The sequence below is a fragment of the Colius striatus genome, chromosome 5 (genome assembly GCF_028858725.1).
Source record: "Colius striatus isolate bColStr4 chromosome 5, bColStr4.1.hap1, whole genome shotgun sequence".
Lineage (NCBI taxonomy): Eukaryota > Metazoa > Chordata > Aves > Coliiformes > Coliidae > Colius > Colius striatus.
Genome location: NC_084763.1, coordinates 7,248,472 through 7,270,040, shown reverse-complemented (window position 1 = coordinate 7,270,040; position 21,569 = coordinate 7,248,472). Strand labels below are relative to the sequence as shown.

Genomic DNA, 21,569 nt, shown 5'->3' with positions numbered 1-21,569 from the left:
TTGTCAACCTTCAGCTTCTCAAATTAGTATAATTCCTATTCCTGAGCTAGTATTTCAATTTAACTTAGCCCTTTCCACAAGAATCATCCTTTAATACATAAATTGACAAAAACTGCCAACCTTAATTGTTTGAATTTCATAAGGTAGGACCATGTCCTCAAATATGTAAGGCATGTAAAAGATGACATGACACAGCGTCACACAGATCAATACATTGAATAAACCTGCAGTGTACATTATCATTTCTTTTGGTTCTGCTGTCCACAAAAAGAGACAGAGGGAGAATAAAACAGTAAATTGGTTTTGCTTTTTTATAGAAGTGTGCTTTTGCTAAAAGATACATGATTTTTAAAGCTTATGCTAAGATACTTGGAAATTATACACAAAAACATACAGAAAAAGAAACATTCATATACTTTCAACCAATCAATTGCTGGAAGCAGAAAGGCATTGTGAAAATAAATGAATTCATGTTCCTAGAGGACTCTGAGAGTGTACTGAAGAATTTCACAGAAATGTCAATACAGAAATTAAGAAGTCTGGAGCTTCAATAACAGAATTTGTGTAGCACACACCAAATAAATCTTGGGCCAGAAAACCCAGCAATGTGCATGGCACACAGTATCTCATACAGGTTGATTCAATGGGTCCTATCATCTTGTGGAGTGAATAAGGCAAGTTCCCATGGACAAAAAAAAATGGTACATAAGCATGCAACTATTTGCAAAGGCAATCCTAATGTGGAATCTTTTTACTCTCAGATTTGGTTTTACAACGTCGATGTTGCACAGCTGTTTATGTGTGCAGATGTGCAATTCTCTAGGTTGATTAAAAAAATCCAGAGTGATGGTGTGGTTGGACTAGATGATCTCTAAAGGTCCCTTCCAATCCCTACCATTCTATGATACTAAGTTGGTACCCACTACAGAGGATGTTAAATACATTTGGGCATTAGTTTTCTCAACTGGAGTTGTCCTGGAGAAACGATGGGTTCCGTTTTAGCAGATTACTGTGGGTACTGCTTGTTTTGCCCTACCTTTTTCATCCTTTTCTGCTTGTCCTTGCTTCCAAGTTTGAGTTTTCCTAGCATCCTACATTGACCCATTCCCTTTTGCTCACATTATTCCTCAGCAAAGTCCCTGTCTCCTTCCCAAGCCATTCCCAGTCTTTCCTCTCAGCTACCTGTATCATTACCAATGTGACCTTCTGCCAGATCTAGGCGTTTCTCTCCTTAGTCTTCTTTTACTTTACCACTTTTGTGAGTTGTCTGCACCAATCTTCTTGAGAAAACATCCTCTTTTCCCTATATAAATGCTTCCTCTGTTCATAGTCTAATAATTTTGGTTTTTAGTTTTCCAAAATGATAGCCTCAGAGCTCCTCCTGTCTTCCCAGATCTCAGGCATAGTCTATTGAAGCTAATTGGTCACATCCCTTCTCCCCTCTCAGCAGTTCCAAAATCTTTATCCATCCTCCGATTCTCATATGCAAAACCCACTCCTACTACATTGGCCTCAACTAGCACTTGCTCTCCAGTTCCAGTCCTCCTTTCCTATGCTCCAATTCCTCTGATCCCTGGGATCTTTGCCTTTCACACAGTCTACTCCTTTCTCAATGCCTCTCTGTGGTTTAGGCTATTCCACTGCATGGGCTATATGTCAACAGTGGGAAGACAAAGGACATCTTCAGTACCTTCTATCATAAAATGGTCCCCAAGAGACAGATATTTCAAAGAGCACTTTACCTTAAGTGGGCTTGCAGTACTAAGCTGAAGCACTCTCGGGATGAACTAAGTATTTGGAAATGTTCATTGCCATATTTTATCAAGATTTCCATTGAACATGTTGAATGGAGATTTTTCAGGTGCACACAACCTGTCTAAATGCAGACAAAACAGAAGGCAGCTGCAGACTTTCTTTATGGAAGGGTTACTATTTTCTTTGAAAATCTCCCATAACTACATATTTTGAAACAACTTAATCCTGTTAATAGCTGTTACATCATTATCCATTGCTATTAAGATCCAGGCAAAGCCTCATTGTCCCATGAATGGTACCTGAGATATTAAGCAAATCTATTATATTCACTGTACTTACATCAGGTACATCCAGATAAACCACTGAGACTGGAGGACTACTCATATTAAAACCTTTCTATTGGAAGGTAAAAAAAGTTAAAAGAGAATCTGTAGAATCTGTTCAAAAGACACACCAAAAGACCAAAAGATCTTATTAACATTTATAAATATCTAAAGGGTGGATGTCAAGAGGTTGGGACATCCCTTTTTTCTATAGTAGCCAGCAATAGGACAAGGGGTAATGGGATGAAGCTGGAACACAAAAAGTTCCACTTAAATATAAGAAAAAACTCTTTCCCTGTTGAGGTGAGGGAGCCCTGGCACAGGCTGCCCAGAGGGGTTTTGGAGGCTCCTTCCTTGGAGGTCTTCAAGACCTGCCTGGACATGTTCCTATGTGACCTGATCTAGGTGACCCTGCTTCTGCAGGGGGACTGGACTAGATGATCTCTGAAGGTCCCTTCCAACCCCTACCATTCTACAATTCTATGATTCCAAGATTATACAGGGCTATGGGTGGAGGAAGAGATCAAAAGTTACTACAGCAGTATTTACCGCATCTATGTTGATGACAAACTGAAAGGATTATCCAAACAGAAGTGCTTATTGCAGCCAGAAGGAGTGGTATCAATATGAATACAATTTAGCATGAATCAGTATTAAAGATGCTTCTTATTAATAATTCAACACAATTCAGCAACAGTATCATGAAGCCAATTAGCTTAGGCTGCAGTTATTAGCTGAAAACAATTATTATTTAACAAGTCTATCAGGAAATATATAATTATGACTAGGGAGCATCCAGGAGTCACCTTTTAATTTATCTCATGGAGAAGATAAATTATCACTATTATCTGCATTTATTTTTGGAAAAAAATATGTCAAGATACATAAAAATTTGATGTGAGCTTTAAGCTGCTGGCAAATTGTCAGTACAGTCCTACTGCACCTTTGGGATAACAAAGAGTAGAACAAAGACTGATTCAGTAATGTGAGTCTGATTCCCAGAAGTCTCTCTCTGTAACATGTATTTTGGCATTTGCAACAAATTAGAAGTAAAAGTGACAAGACTCATGAGCAAGGTTTTCAAAGGCATCTTACTGTATTGGTTTCTGCACCTTCCCCTTGTTCCTTTGAAAATCTTCCCTCTCTCCTCTATCAGTGAAGTCCTATAAATAGGCATCAAGGTATTATTATTATTGTTATCTAGTGACCTAAAAAATTACAATTATTAAGCATATTCCCTCTTAACTATCCTAAATTTATACTCAGATGTGGTTTACCACTAGATACAATCTTCAAGAAGACTGGATAGTTCCCCAACACTTTATGGCAGAAGAACAGTAGGTCTCAGAATAGATGGTCCTACACTCTCCTACACTGTAAATATGTTGTGAGTACGAAGTGTCTGTTTCCCATTCTACCAGGAACTTCTCTTTTTGTAAGACAAGGAAGGGTAGAGGAATCTCTCTCTGAAAAGCTGACACAAAGCTCTGTCTCATCATTACAGACAACACTGGGAAAGGGAGTTAATTTGTCCTTTGCTTGCTGTGTGCAGGCTGGGTACAAACTTGTTCATTGTTACTGTCATAAACCACGATACATCTGTTTAAAAAATAATAGTTGCTCTCCTATTATAGGTTGTATCTACAATCACTCTGTTTACTCTTGTTGCACAGAATCCTACCACTGGCTCTCTACTGTATCTGTACTGTGGTGGGCTGGAAGAATTCGGCCATTCTAAGCCACAGTCTTTCAGATTAGATGCTGATCACAGAAATAGCCAGTGGAGTTTGAATTATTTAGTTGTGGACTAGAACTCTTCATTCCTTCCGGATTTCAATAATTGGATCTTGCTCTCTAGACTGCAGGTGGCCTGAACTCTTTTGCAAATGACAGTATTTAAACTGACAAGGTCAGATTGGCATTTGCAGTAGTCCTTCAGATGAAAGATCTAGAAGCAATGAAGATGGGCTGTTTTCTCCAAAAGTGGACTGAAACAACTTCATATTTTATCTTTCAAGAAGGCATAAAACCCATGTTCTTTTAGTCTAATAATGAGAATGGGAAGATGGTGTTAAAAACACGATTTTCCATGATTTCCACAAACCTTTAGGTTATCAGGAAAACAAGGCCCTATCTCTAAAAATATCCAGCAGTATTATCTTACAAGGAAAAACAAATTACAAAACTTGAATGCTGTTGTCTACAATTATACTTTCACACACGCCTTGCAATTAAACAGTTCTGAAACCCTGATCTACTTTAGTTTCTGGAAGATATTTTGCCATGCTGTACAAGCCATTTCTACAACTTCCTATCTGAGCTGCTAAAACAAACTCTTCTTGCTTGTTTTTTTTTCTCTGAATAATAATTTCAAAATTATGATTCTACTTTCATATTTTATTAATCTGTATCCTCCTTTCCTTTTTTCATTCTTCTTCATTATAACCAAAGTTAACATCACTACTTAACACAAAAGCACGTCCAAAAGCAGAGGCAGAGTATAAGGAAAATAGACAGGTAAACACATACTAGCTTGAGCTGGATAAAGACACTAAAATATAATCATAGAATAATGAGAGCTGCAAGGGACCTTTAGAGATCATCTAGTCTGATTAAAATCTGGCTATGAAAATACTGATTCCTAATTTGTTACATCAATTCAATTACACAAATGTTATCCTTTAATCTCAAGTAGTAAACACCTAACAAGCCGTTGCTTTACTTGCTTTCACCTACCTATGTTAACAATTACTATGGCATAACTCCCCTAGACAAAAAAATCCTCCAAGCCAACTAATCAAGTAGCTCCAAAATATCTTCCATGCACTCAGGCAAAGAAACTCATATCATCTCCCTCTCAAATTCCTAGTATGTAAATAAAACATTTCACCCTCAAAGTTCTGTGGCCAAAAGTAATTTATCAGCTTCCCCAGAGTCATGTTATTTTTCCATTAGCACTATTTTACAGTGGTGCCCCAGTTTCAGAGGACTAGAGTCACCAAAAGAATGACTTATTGGTATTTAAATATCATATGTAAAGTAAAAGGTATGTGTAGTTTACATGACAATGAAAAGGATATTAAAAAACCAGCAATATATCACCTGTGATTTTACTCATTTTTCTTTTTACTCCAATATAATCAGTTCCAATCATATTTTTTATCCTCATTTCTCTCCAGTTGCAGAACACTGTTTTGAAAGAAAGATAAGAGTAAGCTCTTGTGTTCTAATGTGAGTCATATTTCAGAATACTTACATCAGTCTTTATACATTTTAAGGCAAGCTGTTAGAATGCTGCAGCAGTGTACAACATCCTTGGGAAAATCTATGTCTGGTACAGACTATGGGAAGTTGACAGGCAAGTGCTGTTAACAGCTTTGGACAGTGGTGAGCCAACCACATAAACCAGCGATTCAGAAACTTTAATATGGGATTTAACATTCCTTTTACAATTGCACAATTAACATGCACAATTAAAAATCGTACTTTGGTTTTTAGATTGTTCAACGGGCCTTTCATGGCTTGATGACGTACACTGTCAAACAGACTTATTACCTGTTGAGGTGGTAACAGGTTGTATTTAATTAACGGACCTCTCGTTTGCCACATACTTCTGTGATGAGCACAAAACCAGTACCAAGCCTCAAAAATGTAGTACGGAGATGTCAAAGGCACAGAAAGCCGACAGTGCTGCAGCTGTCCATTCCTCCACAGCTCAATAATCACTAGACTCCAGGAGCTGGACACTTTGAAAACTACCAACTAGCCCAAACTAGTTGATGTAGCCTAAACCAACCGAGTAAACTCGTTAAAATACAACGGAAAGTAAAAAGAAACCCCGTAAAACAACAAAACCACTCACTGTCCCGCCACAACCCGAAACTCTGCCCTCAGCTTCTCCTCCCGCCGCTCCCACACCCGGCTCGCCCCACTCCTCCTCCCGCCCAGCGCCTGAGGTGATGGCGAACTCGGGGAACTTTGTACTCTGCGGCTCTGTGCATGCGCAGAGGTGTGTTTCCCCTCGCCCCGTGTCCGGTTCCCGGCAGCAGGACGGGTGAATGAGGCGGCTCCGCGGTGACGGGAGGCGGGGAGGGAGAGAGAAGGGAGGATATCAGCTGACCGCATCCCGTGACGGCCCCGGGCTTGACGGCGACTGCGCCGAGAGGGCGGTCTTGCTGCCGGAGCTAAGATGGCGGCCTCCAGCGCCAGACGCTGAGGGAGCTGGAGCGGTGTAGCGGCTGCCGCCTGGCCAGGTGGAAGGTGAGGGGGGAGGGCTCCGCTCAGTAGCCCTTCACCCTTATCGCTGGCAGCGGCGAGAAGCGCGGTGCTGGTGTGGGACAGGTTCGGGCAGCGCAGGCTCCCCGGCCAGGTAAATCCCAGCGGCGGGGGCAGATGAGGAGGCGGAGGCGGTCCCCGCCTCCTTCCCCATCCCTGAGCGGGGCCGTTTGGCACCGTGTGTGTGGGGGCGCGCCCGGCCGTGGGGCTCGCTGGGGAGCGGGGGCAGGGCTGGAGGCAGCGCTCTCTGCCGCCACCGGGCAGATGCTTCCGCCGGCAAAGTCCCCGCCCGCCTTGCCCCGGCCGCGGCGGGCTGAGGGGCGGGCGGCGGGGGCAGCCGCGGCCTGAGGCGCCGAGCAGCCGGCCCATGAGGCCCTGGTCCTCAGCTGCGGTACCTGTTCTGGTGTTACACACTCCTCTCCTGCCCTTCTCTGCCTATACCTCCCAGCTGAAGAGAAGCTGGGCTTTTCTCTCACCTCAGCCTGCCTGATGCTTCACTGAAGGTGTGTAGCACCTGATGCAGCTTTTGTAGCCGCAAGGCAGAATTTGTCTTCTTTCCTAGATAAATGTCCATTAAGGAGAGACACGCTATTTTTCTCCTGGCCCCGGATCAAAATATACCCATGATGAGATGCTTTGGGAAACAGTTTATGTGTGGGAGAGATGAGTAGACTTGCTTTCACAGATAGGATTTTGTTCTGAGTGCTAATAGTATGGCTGAAGAGTATGAGCAGAATGAAATATATCTTTAAAAAATCTACCCTTAACATGCTTATTTTTCCAAGAGTTTGAATTGCTTCCATGGGTGTTATTCACTTGCTTTCTGAAAGTCAAAACAAGTAGACACACTGAATGGTTTTCTGTCTGCAGTGAGCTGCCAGCAGTCTTTGGGACAGACTTTTGCTGTCAGGTGATGTGGAGCTTGCACCTTGATAGCTGTGTCTCTACTGAGGGACAAGCTCCGGGCTGTAAAAATGTTGTCATGGTGCTTCAGTTTGGGAGGGGAGTATTTGTTTCTATTTTCAGTGTAGTGCTCTCAAGCTGAGGAAGCATTTGAGTATGCTGCTTGGGGGGAAACACAGGCATAGAAGTTTATTTGGAGTCTTACTATTAATGCATTTATTCTCTGCTCCGTGGCTGCTTTTGAAGCTAATGTAATCTGAAATGCATTTTCCTCTTTTATGCACTTTCACGAGTAAGATCTACAGCAGTGAGACTGAGAAGATGAAATTGAGTAGATAGCTGCTTTGTTTGCTATTACTTAGCACTGATTAAATAGTGTCTTTCAGAAAATAGCCCTTCTTTTAGAACTTAAGCTCCTTGAAGTATTTTCTTCTTGGTGATAAGAACATGGTCTACATAGGCTACTGTTGGAGTTTCATCATTTGATTGAGTTAGAAAGATGGTATTCAGACAGTGTACCATGGCTTAATTCAAAATAACAGGGTCAGTATTATCAACGTAAAAACTATGTATTACTCTAGCTTGCTTCAGTTTATAGATATGCATCTTGGTCTAATTCTTACCTGCTGTAGACAGCCCAGTGCTAGAACACTTAACCAGAAATCACTGCCTCCTTTCTGTTATAACTGGCAGCTCTTTTCCACTGCAGACACTGTGTAGCATAGACTTTCCAGGAACTTCACTTTGTAGCTTCGCCTTGCTGGAATAAGTTTGTTCAAAGATTCATTTCATATGTGTTACTTGCTTCTCTGAGTGTTCTGTGGTATTTTTCATAGTTTCCAAACGTGTTTTTCCCGAGGGACTAAATCACTGTCTATTTCCAGATTTTGCATGATATGCCAGGAATTGGTCTTAAGGACCAGATCTTCTTTCATACTGAGCAAATGACTTTTCTTTTAACTTGTGTTTGAAGCTCTGTGTTTCACTTACTGACTTAATAAAATAATTTTTAAGCTGGCATTCAACCACATCTTAAAGTGTTAACCTTCAACTGTTTAACCTCTTATTTTGCTTCTGTAAAACTATTCTCATGCCAAAAAAACCGTTAACAATTATCCTACCTCAATGAAAACTTGACATGGAACAATATTCTGAAGAAATATCACAAGGTGGCTAAACTATAACTGAAAAAAGCACTTTTTCCCCCCTCATTACTGAGTAAACCTTTTTATTCTGATGTCTGTCTAGCTGGTGAATCAGATGGCTTCATTGATACATCAGAATGTAAATGTAGATGGAAAAGGAAAAAAAGAAACAGTGTGGAAGATGCTGGATATCCTCAGCTTTTGTCCTCAGTGAGGGAAAGGAAGCAGTCATCTGGAGGATAGACACTAAAGTCACTGTCATTTCTGGTAGTAGCAAGGTTGAAATTGTCAACCTCCTTGCATCCTAGACTATAGTCATGTGGCAAGGCTGCTGTCACGGAGGCAAGTTATACTGATCCTTATTTTAAGGATCTGGTTGGTCTTGTCTCTTTCTCTCCTTACACAAAGGACTGCACAACAGATTAAGAAATCTATTTCCACAGTTAATTGGGTTGTAGTAGTACTTTTAAGAGCAGAGTTCTGGTTGGGGAAGAGAAAAAGGTTTAGTGTCTGTTAAAGACTCTGTCTGAAAGCAAAACTGCCAGTTAGAACACCCAGCAGTGAAAGATGCAGATGAAACCTAGCTGTCTTAAAACATTTCAGTGCAGAAAAACTCATTTATTTAAATAATGCCCTTAAAGCTACATTTGAATAGATGACTGGAAATCAGGCTTCAGGCCTTGAAGATAAAAGATAGGTATGTGGAACCACAGATTAAGGGAACCTTGGAGTTTTTTCAGTGCTTTGCTCTCATTTCTTTTCATTAGTCTCTCTTTTTATCCTCTTGGTATGCCTTCCCTCTCCCAGAGAAGTCTTTAGAAAGAAATCTTGCTTTACCAGCACTTCTCTTCATCTTCTCCTAAAGAAATCTCAGTTTCTTATTAGCATTTCTCTTCCCTTTTTCCCCAGTGGAACAGAACAATAATCCTGTCTGGGGCTCTCGAGTGCTACCTTAGCATAGGTTGAATCTTCACTTAAGAAAGATATGAAGGCTTTGTGATAGTAGAGGAACAATATGTTTAGGAAGGAAGTCAGTCTGAATTCTGTACTGAACTTTAGACCACGTCCAAACTTCTGACTTTATTTAAACTGAGGGACACGTGTAATTACAGTTATGCTTATAACTTTGATGCCTGCAAGGTCACAGCTTTGGTTTTATCTTTACAAGTGTTAGTTTGAGTCTGACTTTTCTCTTGTTTCCTGAAATAGATTCTGTTTTCCCAGATGGCAATTTTGTCTAAAGAATGTGAAATCCTGGAAAAGTGGAAAGCATATGCAAGTTGAACACAGCTTGTGTAATACACCTATTCATGCAGCTTAAACTCTGAGGCTAGGGGAGCCCTGGCAGCAAGCACTTCAGGCCCCTTAATTTTAGGAGTTGCTATTTCTGGTACCTGGAGTGCACGAACATGTGGTTTCCACTCTTTCCATCAAAACCTGTTTCACTGTTATTTACAGTACTGCAAGAACCAAATAGGAAAGCATTGCTGAACTTCTGTCTTGTGAAGAAGCTAATTAAAATATCTAGTTGACAGAGGAGTGCTTTAGTTAAACTCTCAAAAGAAGGTGCAAGTCATGGACAATATTTTGCCTGCAGGAACTTCAGATTATTTGGCTGTACTTTGCATTCAGTGTTCTCTCTGTCAATCAGTTGAAACATGTTTATAACCTGTTACTTTCAAAGTACTTGATGCCTCTGCTCCAGTAAAAATAGAAAAAATAATGAACTAAGTGTTTCTTTACTATCAAACCTTTGATAGCCATAAGTACTAGCTATGAGCTAATGGCTGTGCTGTAATATGTTCAAATAACCTTTGAAGTTCTGATTTTTCTATGACCAGGTACCTGAGGACACTAAGGTGATCATTAAAATTGCAGCCTTATTGTCCCAGATGTCTTTGAGTGAAAGATATAATTTAAGTCCATTTTTATGTCCATTCAGTCAACATTTTACAGTCATCTTGAATAAAGGAAGAAGAGGTGAAAGTGACAAGAATGTTCTTGTAGTTTTGGAAATTAACATGATATGACTATGCAGGCCGATATGGTCTATACTGGCAGCATGGCTGAACTTGATTAATAGTAAAACCAAACTTGTTCTGCAAAGTCAATTGTTATATGATCTTAAGTACTAAAATCCCAATGTATTACACTGTGGGTAGTGTGGCATCACTTCCTGTGCTGATTCTGCCAGAATATAACCTCTTGGTTTCCTCTAAAGTGTCATTGTCTTTGGCATGGCTTTTTTTGCTATCATCTTGCTCTCAGTGTGGAACCAAAGATAACTGAAAAATGATTGCTGGACTTCAACATAGCTGCTCAGAACACTAGGCTATTGTTAGCCTTGTGTTCTGCAGGAAAATGTGTACAATAATTAATTACTACATTTTGGCATACGTTGCCTCTATGCTGGTCTTCTCAGTGCGAGAGGTGGTTAAAATCACTGTCTAGAAGCACAGTGAGCAAAGCATCAAAGCTTAAGGGTTTTAATAGTTTTAATCTAAACCAAAAAGCAGTGTAGTGAATTTGTCACTTCTGCTGCATGTTCGGTACTTTATGCATCAATATCCCAAATCATGTTAGAAGCTGTTATTACATTAATGAAAGCTACTGTTAGTTCATAAATGAATGTTTCCAAGTTCAATATTACTAAGACTAGATGTTTGCAAGTGTGAGAACATCTCGCTTTAAGTGTAGAGCAGGTCATGTTCAGATCTGAGAGACTTAGTAGAGCTGGTTAGAAGCGTCTTGTGTTGACAAAAGTGGAATTACAGATAAATAGATTTTATAATCCCATACTTAGTGGAGCTAGTCTTGTATAAGCCTTTTATTTTAACTAATTCATTAGTCAATGTCAAGAAAATGGATTAAAAAGGGAGGTGTGGAGATTATCTGGCACTTTGCTCTGAAAGATAACTTTCAGACAAGGTTATCAGATCTAAAGTGTTCTACTATATGGTAACAACTGTGTAGTTTGGATAGTGTACTCTTTTGATGCTTATCCGTGGCACTAATAATACAACATAGTTCTTGAACTGGGCAAAATGGGAAACTTTGGAAATAATGCTGTCGAATATCTTACCCACATGAAAGTTTTGTTTCCAAAAACTGGTTTTGGAGAATGAAACTTGCCCCAAGTTGATGGGATATTAACGTTGACATTTTGACTCGAAGTTTAAATCATTGAAGTATGTAAATACAACTGTTCTCTTTTTTTTCCAGAGGCCGTAGCACAAGGCTTCTTCAGTAGGTAGTGATGATTGTGCTGCTCCTTCACCTGAGGGAACAAATTCTCAAATTCATTTGACTCAGGCTATCCAGTCTTTTCTTGTTCGTGACTACATAATTGCTACAGCCTTTGCTCAGAAAGGAAATAGCCTGAAGTTGTAGAAGGCAGAAATTAGCAGTGAGCTGATGTTACAGGTCATCTTCTCAAAATGAGAAATCGTCCTTTGCTAAATCAAGTAGAATTGGGTGAAGGTAAAAAGATAACTGAGATTGTAGTCTACTTTTCAGTGAGGTCCTGGCTGGGACTGATTTACTTCTGCATTGCTTCAAACAAGTCATGAGTATGAATTCTTGCAGACTAGCTAAAGTGTGTAGTGCTCTGGGAATGCCACTGCATTAATAGTGTGAAACTGAAAGTAGTACCAGTCTGTAACCAAAAGCAGAGAAGCCTGTTTTAACACATTTGAAAATAAAACTAGTGCTGTAGCAGTAAACTGAGTGACAACTTCACTCTTGCAACTGAATTAGGATATCTGCTTAAGTGCCTTGTATATGTAATGACACCAAAGTGAAGTAAAGTGGACGGCTTGTCAAGTTCCCAAGTACACCACATGCATCAGTTTCAGTTATGGAAGATAGTGTTTAGTGTTCAGAAGCATTCCTTAGAACTTAGCAGCTCCTAAAGCAATGATCCAGTCAAGCAGCTGTGGGCAAAAGTCACCAAATTCCTACATGTTGTGTTAGGGAATAGATATTTGTGTGTGAAGTAAGCATATCAGGATATTAGTGGTGGGATTGCTTAAACTTTTACAGCACAGAAAGGGTACTTAGTCAGCTCTTTAATCACAATGCTTGGCTAATAAGTAAGTTTCTCAACTTCAGATTCCATCTCAGACTGCAAAATAAGCTGTTCTATCTATCCACAGTTCTCCTTGCTGTTTTGAATGGCAGTAGGAATCTGGTTGAGCTGGAGCTATGGATGTAGAGTACTTAAATCGTTTTGCTGGTATAAAATTTTCAGGAGTTAAGCACTCTGCTGATGACAGAAGATAATTGAATCTGACTATACAAAGTTACAGCAAAAGAAGTGTGGCAAATAGGGCATAAATTCCTGTACATTGGTACTGTTAAAGAGTAACTGGTATAACAAAATCAGTGGGGAAACTAATACCTCATGTTCAACTCCATGTGCAACTTAGGCCATGAATTGTTTGATAAATGAAAGTATTACTATTTTGTGTGTGTGTGTGTGGAGATGACAAAGCTGTGACTTGAGTGTTTAAAAAAAAAGTCTTTTTATATTGAAGCATATTGATGATTAGTGAACTTTGGTTTTAAAGACAAATCATGAGTGCTAATAGGATGTCTCTTTTGTTTTCAGATCTTGGCACAGAATGAATATAATTAGAGAAAACAGAGATCTCGCTTGTTTCTATACAACAAAACATTCATGGAGGGGAAAGTAAGTAGTCTAAAGTTTGTTTGTGGTTTTTTTGTGTGACGTTTCTACTTCTGTTATTGGATTTAAACCGCTCAGTTCCTGTATTGATAGATGAAAATTGAACTAAAGGCTCCTGCTGCTCAGTCTCTGAACTGAGTGCATCGGCACTGGAGATGGATTTTAAACATTGTGTCTTGGTGTCTTAGGCCTTCCTCTGTGCATGTTCCTACACTTCAATGCAGCTCTGAAACAGACCCCCTGTCTAGTTTCTGAGTCTCTTGAACTTACTATATAAAGCACTGATTTTGAAGTGGAAATGCTTCAACTTAGAACAAGTTCTTGGGAGCAGTGTCTTACGCACTGTAATAAATAAGGGTCACTAGTCCACCCATATACTTAACATGTTGTGTAATAGATTATCTGTTAAACTGCTAACAGATTATTTCAAGACTTCTGTTGCTAAAAATATACTTCATTCTAATGAGGGTCTTGGATCTAAAAGTGAATTTTCGGTGATGCTTCTGCCCACAAAAGCTAGGGAACTTGTAATAAAACTGTCAGTTAAATTGTTAAAACTGGTGTCTGTTGTGCTGTGTTGGAAGTCAGCTGTTGTGCAGACTTTTTGAAGCTTCATAGGACTTTCTTTGGTCTTTCTTGCCCATTTTTCTCTCTCATATACATGATAGTGCTGTGGAACTGGGAGTTTTTTTCCTTGCTCTCTAAACATCAACAGAACAAAGAGGATATGTTGTCTGGACCTCAGAAGCATGAATACTACTTTATCCTAATAATTATACTGAGAGCTGATGTCTGACTCTGTTGTTTGACCAGAAAGTTGAACTTGCTATTTTCCTTTTTTTTTTTGCTATGTGCTGGTAGGTAGTTCATGATTTCTTTCTTTCTGTCAAATCTTGGTAATGCTGGTAAGGAAAGGAGAATGGGATTGCAAGGAGCAGCAGCCACACATCTTTCTCAGTTGTGCTTTGAAAAGCTGTCATATTGCTCAGTGTCTAATCAAAGAGCTGCTTGCATTTTTATCAACAAAAATTGAAGCCCTGGGTTGTTCAAAGTCCAAAGTGGACTGAGCAGCTGTCTGAGGGCAAAATCTCTTTACCGAGATGGTTCTTGATTGACTTGAAAGAAATTGTTAAATAGTCTAGTCTGATGCCAGTGGTTGAAATGGAGTAGTATGATCTTGAACTTTGATGGTAGCGTCCTGATAAACAATCAAGTCTTACAGAACTTCAAACTAAGTCTAAAACAGAGGCTTAATTTAAAATCTCAATGTCACTTTTCATGTAATGAAGAGGAAAGAAGTATTTAACAAGTAGTTTGTTCCTGTTGCAGCAGAAGGTTATGTGGCTTTTTATTTGCATACCTAAGTGTAGTCAGTTCATAGTGATACATTCCCAGTATAATCAAAAGGAGTAACTTAATGTGTAGTGCTAAATGAGCCTGGATCACTTTGACTGACTATTCATGTGATTTGCCACTTTGCTGAATATGGGTTCTTTGCTGAATAGCAATTGAAGTATTTTCTAGTAGTAGGTGATACTCCAGTGTGAGTCTGTAACTGTGTAATGAACATTGTCGTTCTGTTGAGTGTTGTGATACAAAACTTGTCTATCAGGTTCATCCTGATTAAAAAAAAAAGTTTAACTTCTGACTTCCACAGTGCTTCTAAGAAATTAGTGAGCAGGCAATAGCCTTTTTGCTGGGAAGAGGACATGTGCTTCAAATTCATCTCTTTTAAAGTAGCCTGGCATTAGACTGTACTGCAGAGTAGTTCAAGAGAGAATGGTAAAGTCTGAAAGATGTGAAGGTACAAATACCTTTCTACATATTTAAAGGTGGAATTGTGGACAAGGGTATTCTTATCGTATTCTTATCGTTCTCATTCTGCTCGTGTGTAAGAGTAGACTTCTGAGTCTTTTCTCTTTGTGCAACAAGGCTTGGAGTGTCTGAATTTGTCAGGGAGAGGTGATAAAGGAAATAGTAACTTGGCAAGTCTACTGCTCTGTCTTGCCCTCCTTATCACATCACATCACATATCGAGAATGCTGGATAATAAATGTGCTTCCTAGATCTTGAAGTACTGGCTTGAGCATGAGGGAAGAAAAGAAATGGGCTCTTTAGTATGTTAAGTGAGTAAATGCTTTATTACTTGTGATAAGTTTAAATTCTTTAAAACAGCAAAACCAAGCCTTATTTATAAATCATGTAGAGATTTTATAAGATATGATAGGTAGATCATACCAGGTCATATCAGGTAGATATGGTTTTATATGAGAGGAAACGGTTGGTTTGCTCAAAGGATTTTCTTATGATCTAAGAACTGGAGCATTCTTTAAGAGACTGAATGTACTCTCATTATTAGCAACCAGAGTGACTTCAAATGTTACTTAATTACTAGAGCTTCTCTTGACCTGCATCTTATTTAAGAGAAATTCAACAATGGCGGGGGGAGGGAACCCAAGTTTTTCAAATAGATGAAACATCTTTAAGGTGGCAAGTCACTTCAATAGTACAGATTTTTCTAAGCTATGAAGAAAATAAGCACTTAGTTCAATTCCTAGATAAACTCCTATGGGCCAGTAATGGCATCAATTTGCACCAGTTTGTTTGAATCATAGTAGAAAATGGTAGGGAGTGAAGTTTGTGAACTTGCCTGTCAGATATTTTTTGCTTTCTTCTTAGGAGAGAAGGGAGGATAGGTCAAATAACATGAGGGAGCAGCTCTGGATGTATCTTCTTGACTTGATGCAGAATTGACCTTATACAGAAATAACTGCTTGTGCTGCAGATCTGGAAGTGAAAGAGAAGGGATTGCAACACAAGACTCTGGGGAGAAAGAGAAGAAATAAGCTGCTTTTTTTGCAGTGTCTAGTATGGCAGGGATCCAGATTAGTCAGCTGTTTGGTTGATCCAATATTGTACTTTCCACAGCAAACCGGTACTTTACCCAGAATTGAAACTGAAATTGTTACAATGAGTCGATGTAGCCAAAGTATTTTAATTTGATCCAAGTTCTAGAAAGACATTCATGTTCAGACCCTGTTTCTTTGGTCAGAGAATAGTTACTAGAACTAGCTTTGGTTCAGGTTTGGCTTGGCTTTCTGAGCAGAACTGCTTCCAGATAGAAGTACCCTAGAAGAAGAAGTTTGTGGAATAGTAAGGGCTTAATCTACTGTTTCAAACTCTGGTTATTTTTGTTGCAAAACTTTCTGCTTCAGAAATATGTAAATATTCTCTATTTATGTAAAGAGTTCAGGGTATGCTCTGAAGATGTTTAGGAAATGAAAGCATGGTAAAGCTTCCATTTTGCTCTTGATGCATCTGAATTTTTAGGCTTTAGCTCACTGCTGCTTGTTTCTGATACGCCTGAGATGTAAGCAACTATCTTGCTACAGCTGTTCTTTAAGGACTGTGGCAGTTACAATATCTGTGGTATCAATGTACAATGGCTGGCTGCATATTGAACTGTAGCTGCAGTGATCTGAGTCTTTCTGTGTTTAGTAGTCTTAATTTTCCCCAAGGTGAAGAAAATAGGTTTGGCCATAGGAACACTTTGATTTGTTACAATATTGTGACAATATTGTTACAATATTGTGACTTATTGTGAGTAAACTGGATTATTTCATGTTACATCTGTTATCTGAGATAAGACTTTGTTTGGAGCTTAGAGTATTGCAGGTATATTTTTTTATTCCCTATCTGTGTAGTCTTTTTAGAATTTATTCTCATCCTTCCAGTGCAAGTTTCAAGAGTCTTTTGTCCTGATTTGGCCAGTAATGTAGGAAAAGATATTAACTTGTATGTCCTCTCTATGGAGGTATATGTAGAGAACAGAGGAGTGTAACACATTATAAGGATAAACTGCAAACTAACCACACAGAATGCTCCACATCCATTTCTTAACAGTGACTTGTATTATGTTTCTATTATGTATATATTTGCAGTTCATCAGGGTTTTTCTGTGACTTCTGGAGACACTAACGCTCCTCTGTGTCCTAGGTATAAGCGAGTCTTTTCAGTTGGAACCCATGCCATCACCACATATAATCCCAACACGCTAGAAGTTACAAATCAGGTAACTATAATTTTTGAATTTGATATCTGACTTGTGCTTACTATCCAGAGCAAACAGTGACACTTCAGGAACTGTGTAGTCTGACAAGATCTCAGCAAAACTAGAAGGAATGGCAGCTGCTATAAAAGCACACAAACCAGAAAACTGGTGTTGCCTTCACTAACTCTACAAATATCCAGTGGTTTTGGTACTTGTTAAGCAATTTATCCTTACTGGCCAGTAAGTAGTAGTTTGCTTTTGAGTGTGCTGTTCTGAATGAACTGGGATAAGTTTGATCACTGTAAGCCTGTGTCCCTGAAGGGAGTCAGGACACTTACTTACTTTGCAGAATGTCACATATAAAGCCCAAGCTGAAACTCTCATGTAGCGTGCCAGTTTTTGTCTCATTACAGCAACTCAGTTGTTACAGATACTAAGGGGTTTTGATTGGAGGAAATGCAGCTTTAAAATTACTAACAGGATAACCTAATTACTTTCAATTTTCTAGTGGCCTTATGGAGATATCTGTAGTGTTTCTCCTGTTGGAAAAGGACAAGGAACAGAATTTAGTCTCACTTTTCGCAAAGGGAGTGGAAAAAAGTCCGAAACTCTCAAGTTTTCCACAGAGCACAGAACAGAACTCCTTACAGAGGCACTGGTAAGACTTTGTTTTTCTTCAAGCATGCAATAAGTACTGGGTTATCACCTGCCCTGGTGAGGCCTCATCTGGAGTCCTGTGTCCAGTTCTGGGCTCTTCAACTCAAGAGGGACAGAGAACTTCTGGAGAGAGTCCAGCGCAAGATGATCAGGGGAATGGAACATCTTTCATATAAGGAATGACTGCAGGAACTGGGGCTGTTTAGTCTGGAGAAGAGGAGACTGAGGGGAGATCTTGTTAACATTTACAAATATCTAAAGGGTGGGAGTCAGGAGGTTGGGACATCCCTTTTTTCTATAGTAGCTAGCAACAGGACAAGGAGTAAGGGGGTGAAACTGAACACAAAAAATTCCACTTAAATATAAGAAAAAAACTATATCCCTGTGAGGTGAGGGAGCCCTGGCACAGGCTGCCCAGAGGGGTTGTGGAGTCTCCTTCCTTGGAGGTCTTCAGGACCTGCCTGGATATGTTCCTGTGTGATTTGATCTAGATGAACCTGCTTCTGCAGAGGGGTTGGACTAGATGATCTCTAAAGGTCCTTTCCAACCCCTACCATTCTGTGATTCTGTGATTATTATTTGTGGTAGCTTACTGTGCTTTCTTTCTTTATGTAAAAATAGGAGAGAGCAAGTTGTCTTTTGAGCTATTATGTTAATGAAATTGATGTAGAATCAGTTGCAACAACTAATGTGTGATTCTTAAATAGTGAGTAAAGTTACAAATAGCGAATATATTAAACTGCAGTGGAATTGTGAGCCTTCCAGGAGGCATAGTTTGAGTCCCTTAAAACAGGATTAGCTTAAATCTAGACTTTATGGATAGATTGGCTGTCATATTTGCATTCATTCATGGTTACCTTTTTTAAAAACAGAGATTCAGGACAGACTTCTCAGAAGGAAAAATCACAGGAAGGGTAAGTGTCTGGCTTGTCTGGATCGTGTGCAGCTTAATGAACTGACCTAAAGACTTCTGCTTTGTGTATGTTATGTTTCTGCTCCATGTACTACCTAAAATAGCTCTTGCAAATTTGCATTTGAAGTCCTGCTTTGAGAAAACTTAGAATTTTTTCAAAAGCATTGGGAACCTTTTGAGCAGTAGAGTATTTGAGTTCTTTCTGCTTAGCCTGAGCCATATGGTGGTACACTTAAAAGCTCTGGATATTACTGCTGAATAAAGGGCTTTGCTATGTGGAGTTCTCATTTGGAGAGAAGGAATAAGGGAAACATAAGGTTTGATTCACTATTCAATACTTATTGCTTCCAGCACTTTACTTTCTAAATAATTTTATGCATAATGTCCTGAATACTTGCTGTGGGAACATTTGTTTCCAAGGAGGCTTACTATAGGTCAGGTTAAAGACAGTATTGCTGTTCAATGAATCTTGGTACTACAGTAATAAGCAAGGCAGTGTACAGAGCTGGACTTCATGTTTGGTTTTATATCTTCTGGTCACAGAAGAGAGCACTGAAAGTGACTTAAAGCATTGCATAGAATAAAATCTTCAGTGATGAGCATAGTAACACTGCTGGAATACAGGGATGCCCTTTCTCTTACTGTAGTTTAGAACAAACTTCTAACTTTCTGCTTTGAGTAAATCTTTATGTGTAATAGAATATGGCTGCAGATAAGTTTTACCTTTGTTTAGTTTTCACTGCATAACAGCATCTGGTGCAATAGCTGCTGTCCTTGTCTAACCACAGTGCACATGCTCTGTGAGTAGACCACCTTCTCGCAGCAAGAGAAACTTAATCCCTTTTGGAGTGGCTGTTCTGGGTTGCATTTCTTGCTTCAAAATGCATTGTTTAAGCTGTGAGTTCCTTGTCAGTCAACGGCTACTTTCCTTTGATTCACAGTGTCCTTAACACAGATAAGAGCATTAAGGGAAATTATATCCCTTTTTTGACTTTACTCCCACGCTGCTTACTAGATTGAGAAAGAACCTGTACTATGTAGTGAAGGAGTGTGTGTATACATCTAAAAGTATCTCTCTCTGCAGAGGTACAACTGCTATAAACATCACTGGAGTGATACAAGGAAACCTGTGATTCTGGAAGTGACTCCTGGAGGTATTGACCAAATTGATCCCGCAACAAATAAAGTCCTGTGCTCCTATGACTATAGAAACATTGAAGGCTTTGTTGATATTGCTGGCTACCAGGGAGGCTTCTGTATCCTCTATGGAGGATTTAGTAGATTGGTGAGTACTAAACCGAAACATCTTTGTGTGCTGCTTAGGATGTTTAAGCTGCTTGTTTAATAAGGAAGTTTCAACATCATTTGAGCATACTTTGAGTATGCACAGCTTTGGGACCCAGCTGTGGACCCTCAGGGCTTGTGGACAGGTTTCAAAGCCTCCTTTCCACAGGAAATTAGTTAAAACACTTGAGAACAATGTATGACTTTTTTTTTTTTTTTGCTTATTGCATGATTAAAAACTACAGAGCATAAAATATTTCTCTATATTTAGATAGTGAATATGAACAAAAGGTAGACATGGAATTTCCTGATATTCCTTAAACAGAAGCGACAGGCGGTGTTGCTAATCTACATAAGTGATAAAGGGATTCTGTTTGGACATAGATTGATCAGTGGTGATGCTTCCTTTTTAGACCTGTGATCTGATACTCATCAGCTTTGCTTGGGAAATACTGCAGTGCAACAGTGGTTTCAAAAATCTTAAAAGGGTTTCTGAGCAAGCAGCTGAAATGGCTCTTTAGGAATTAAGTGATGGTGACTAATGTAAATATAGCTACCTCAATCACTACTAATGTTTCCACGTCTTTTATACTGCAGCGTGCTTTTCTCTGGGATAAAACTAGCAATGTATAATTGATCCTCTAGAGCTGCTCTGCCTTGCCTTTCCAGACTAGATAGCAGCTCTTCCAGGGAAGGGCTGAGCCTACCATTGTGGTTCTCTGCCCCCTCACCCCTGCCAGGCTGTCAGGGTCAGTTGCCAAGGCTGGACAGGCAAGTCACGCAGACCCTGACTTTAATGGAACACTGGTATGTAGCAGAGTGTCCTTTAGGAATAACTGCTATAGATTTTTTTGTGAAAGGCAAATGTAAAGATAATAGTGGATCTCTTGTGTAATAAATACCTCTTCTCGTTATACCATGCACTTAGCAGAGGCAAGCCCAGCTGCTGGGAAGATTATAGTGGAGGATTATTAATGGGAGTGCAATTTCTTGAGCCATGCCATATTTTTCAGCTGTTTTTTGTTGTTGGTTTTTTTTTTCCTTGTCACAACTTGCAGCACCTTTTTGCATCTGAGCAGAGGGAGGAAATTATCAAAAGTGCAATAGAGCATGCTGGCAACTTCATCGGTATCTCCCTGCGGATAAGGAAAGAATGCCTAGAATTTGAGCAATACTTGAACCTTCGCTTTGGAAAATACAGCAACGATGAATCTGTGACGTCATTAGCAGAGTTTGTTGTTCAAAAAATAACACCTAGACACTTGGTAAGGGTATCAAACAGAACTTACTTGGTTCCTTTTAGGAAAGAGAATTCTTAGCACCTAACATTCTTTCTTTGTTTTTAAGGAACCTGTGAAAAGAATACTAGCTCTTACAGAAGCTTGCTTAGTTGAGCGGGATCCAGCCACCTATAACATCGCAACTTTGAAACCTTTAGGCGAGGTAAGAGGTAACCTTAAATATAAGAAAAAACTGTTTCACTGTGAGGGTGAGGGAGCAGTGGAACAGGCTGTCCAGAGGGGTTGTGGAGTCTCCTTCCTTGGAGGTCTTCAAGACCCACCTGGACATGTTCCTA

General features: G+C 39.6%; 1 protein-coding gene across 4 annotated transcripts in view; it reads left to right on the top strand.

The window, feature by feature from the left end:
• Window positions 1-6,237: 6,237 nt before the first annotated feature.
• Window positions 6,238-21,569, top strand: part of DNAJC13 (DnaJ heat shock protein family (Hsp40) member C13) — a 55,250-nt gene continuing 39,918 nt past the window's right edge. For all 4 annotated transcript variants that reach the window (XM_061997326.1, XM_061997325.1, XM_061997324.1 and 1 more), the window contains exons 1-8: window positions 6,238-6,447; window positions 13,011-13,091; window positions 17,085-17,160; window positions 17,648-17,797; window positions 18,669-18,710; window positions 19,794-19,994; window positions 21,052-21,258; window positions 21,341-21,436. In XM_061997326.1, coding sequence (XP_061853310.1) covers window positions 13,024-13,091; window positions 17,085-17,160; window positions 17,648-17,797; window positions 18,669-18,710; window positions 19,794-19,994; window positions 21,052-21,258; window positions 21,341-21,436 — 840 coding nt within the window. In that variant the 5' untranslated portion in view covers window positions 6,238-6,447; window positions 13,011-13,023. The remainder of the gene's footprint in view (window positions 6,448-13,010; window positions 13,092-17,084; window positions 17,161-17,647; window positions 17,798-18,668; window positions 18,711-19,793; window positions 19,995-21,051; window positions 21,259-21,340; window positions 21,437-21,569) is intronic.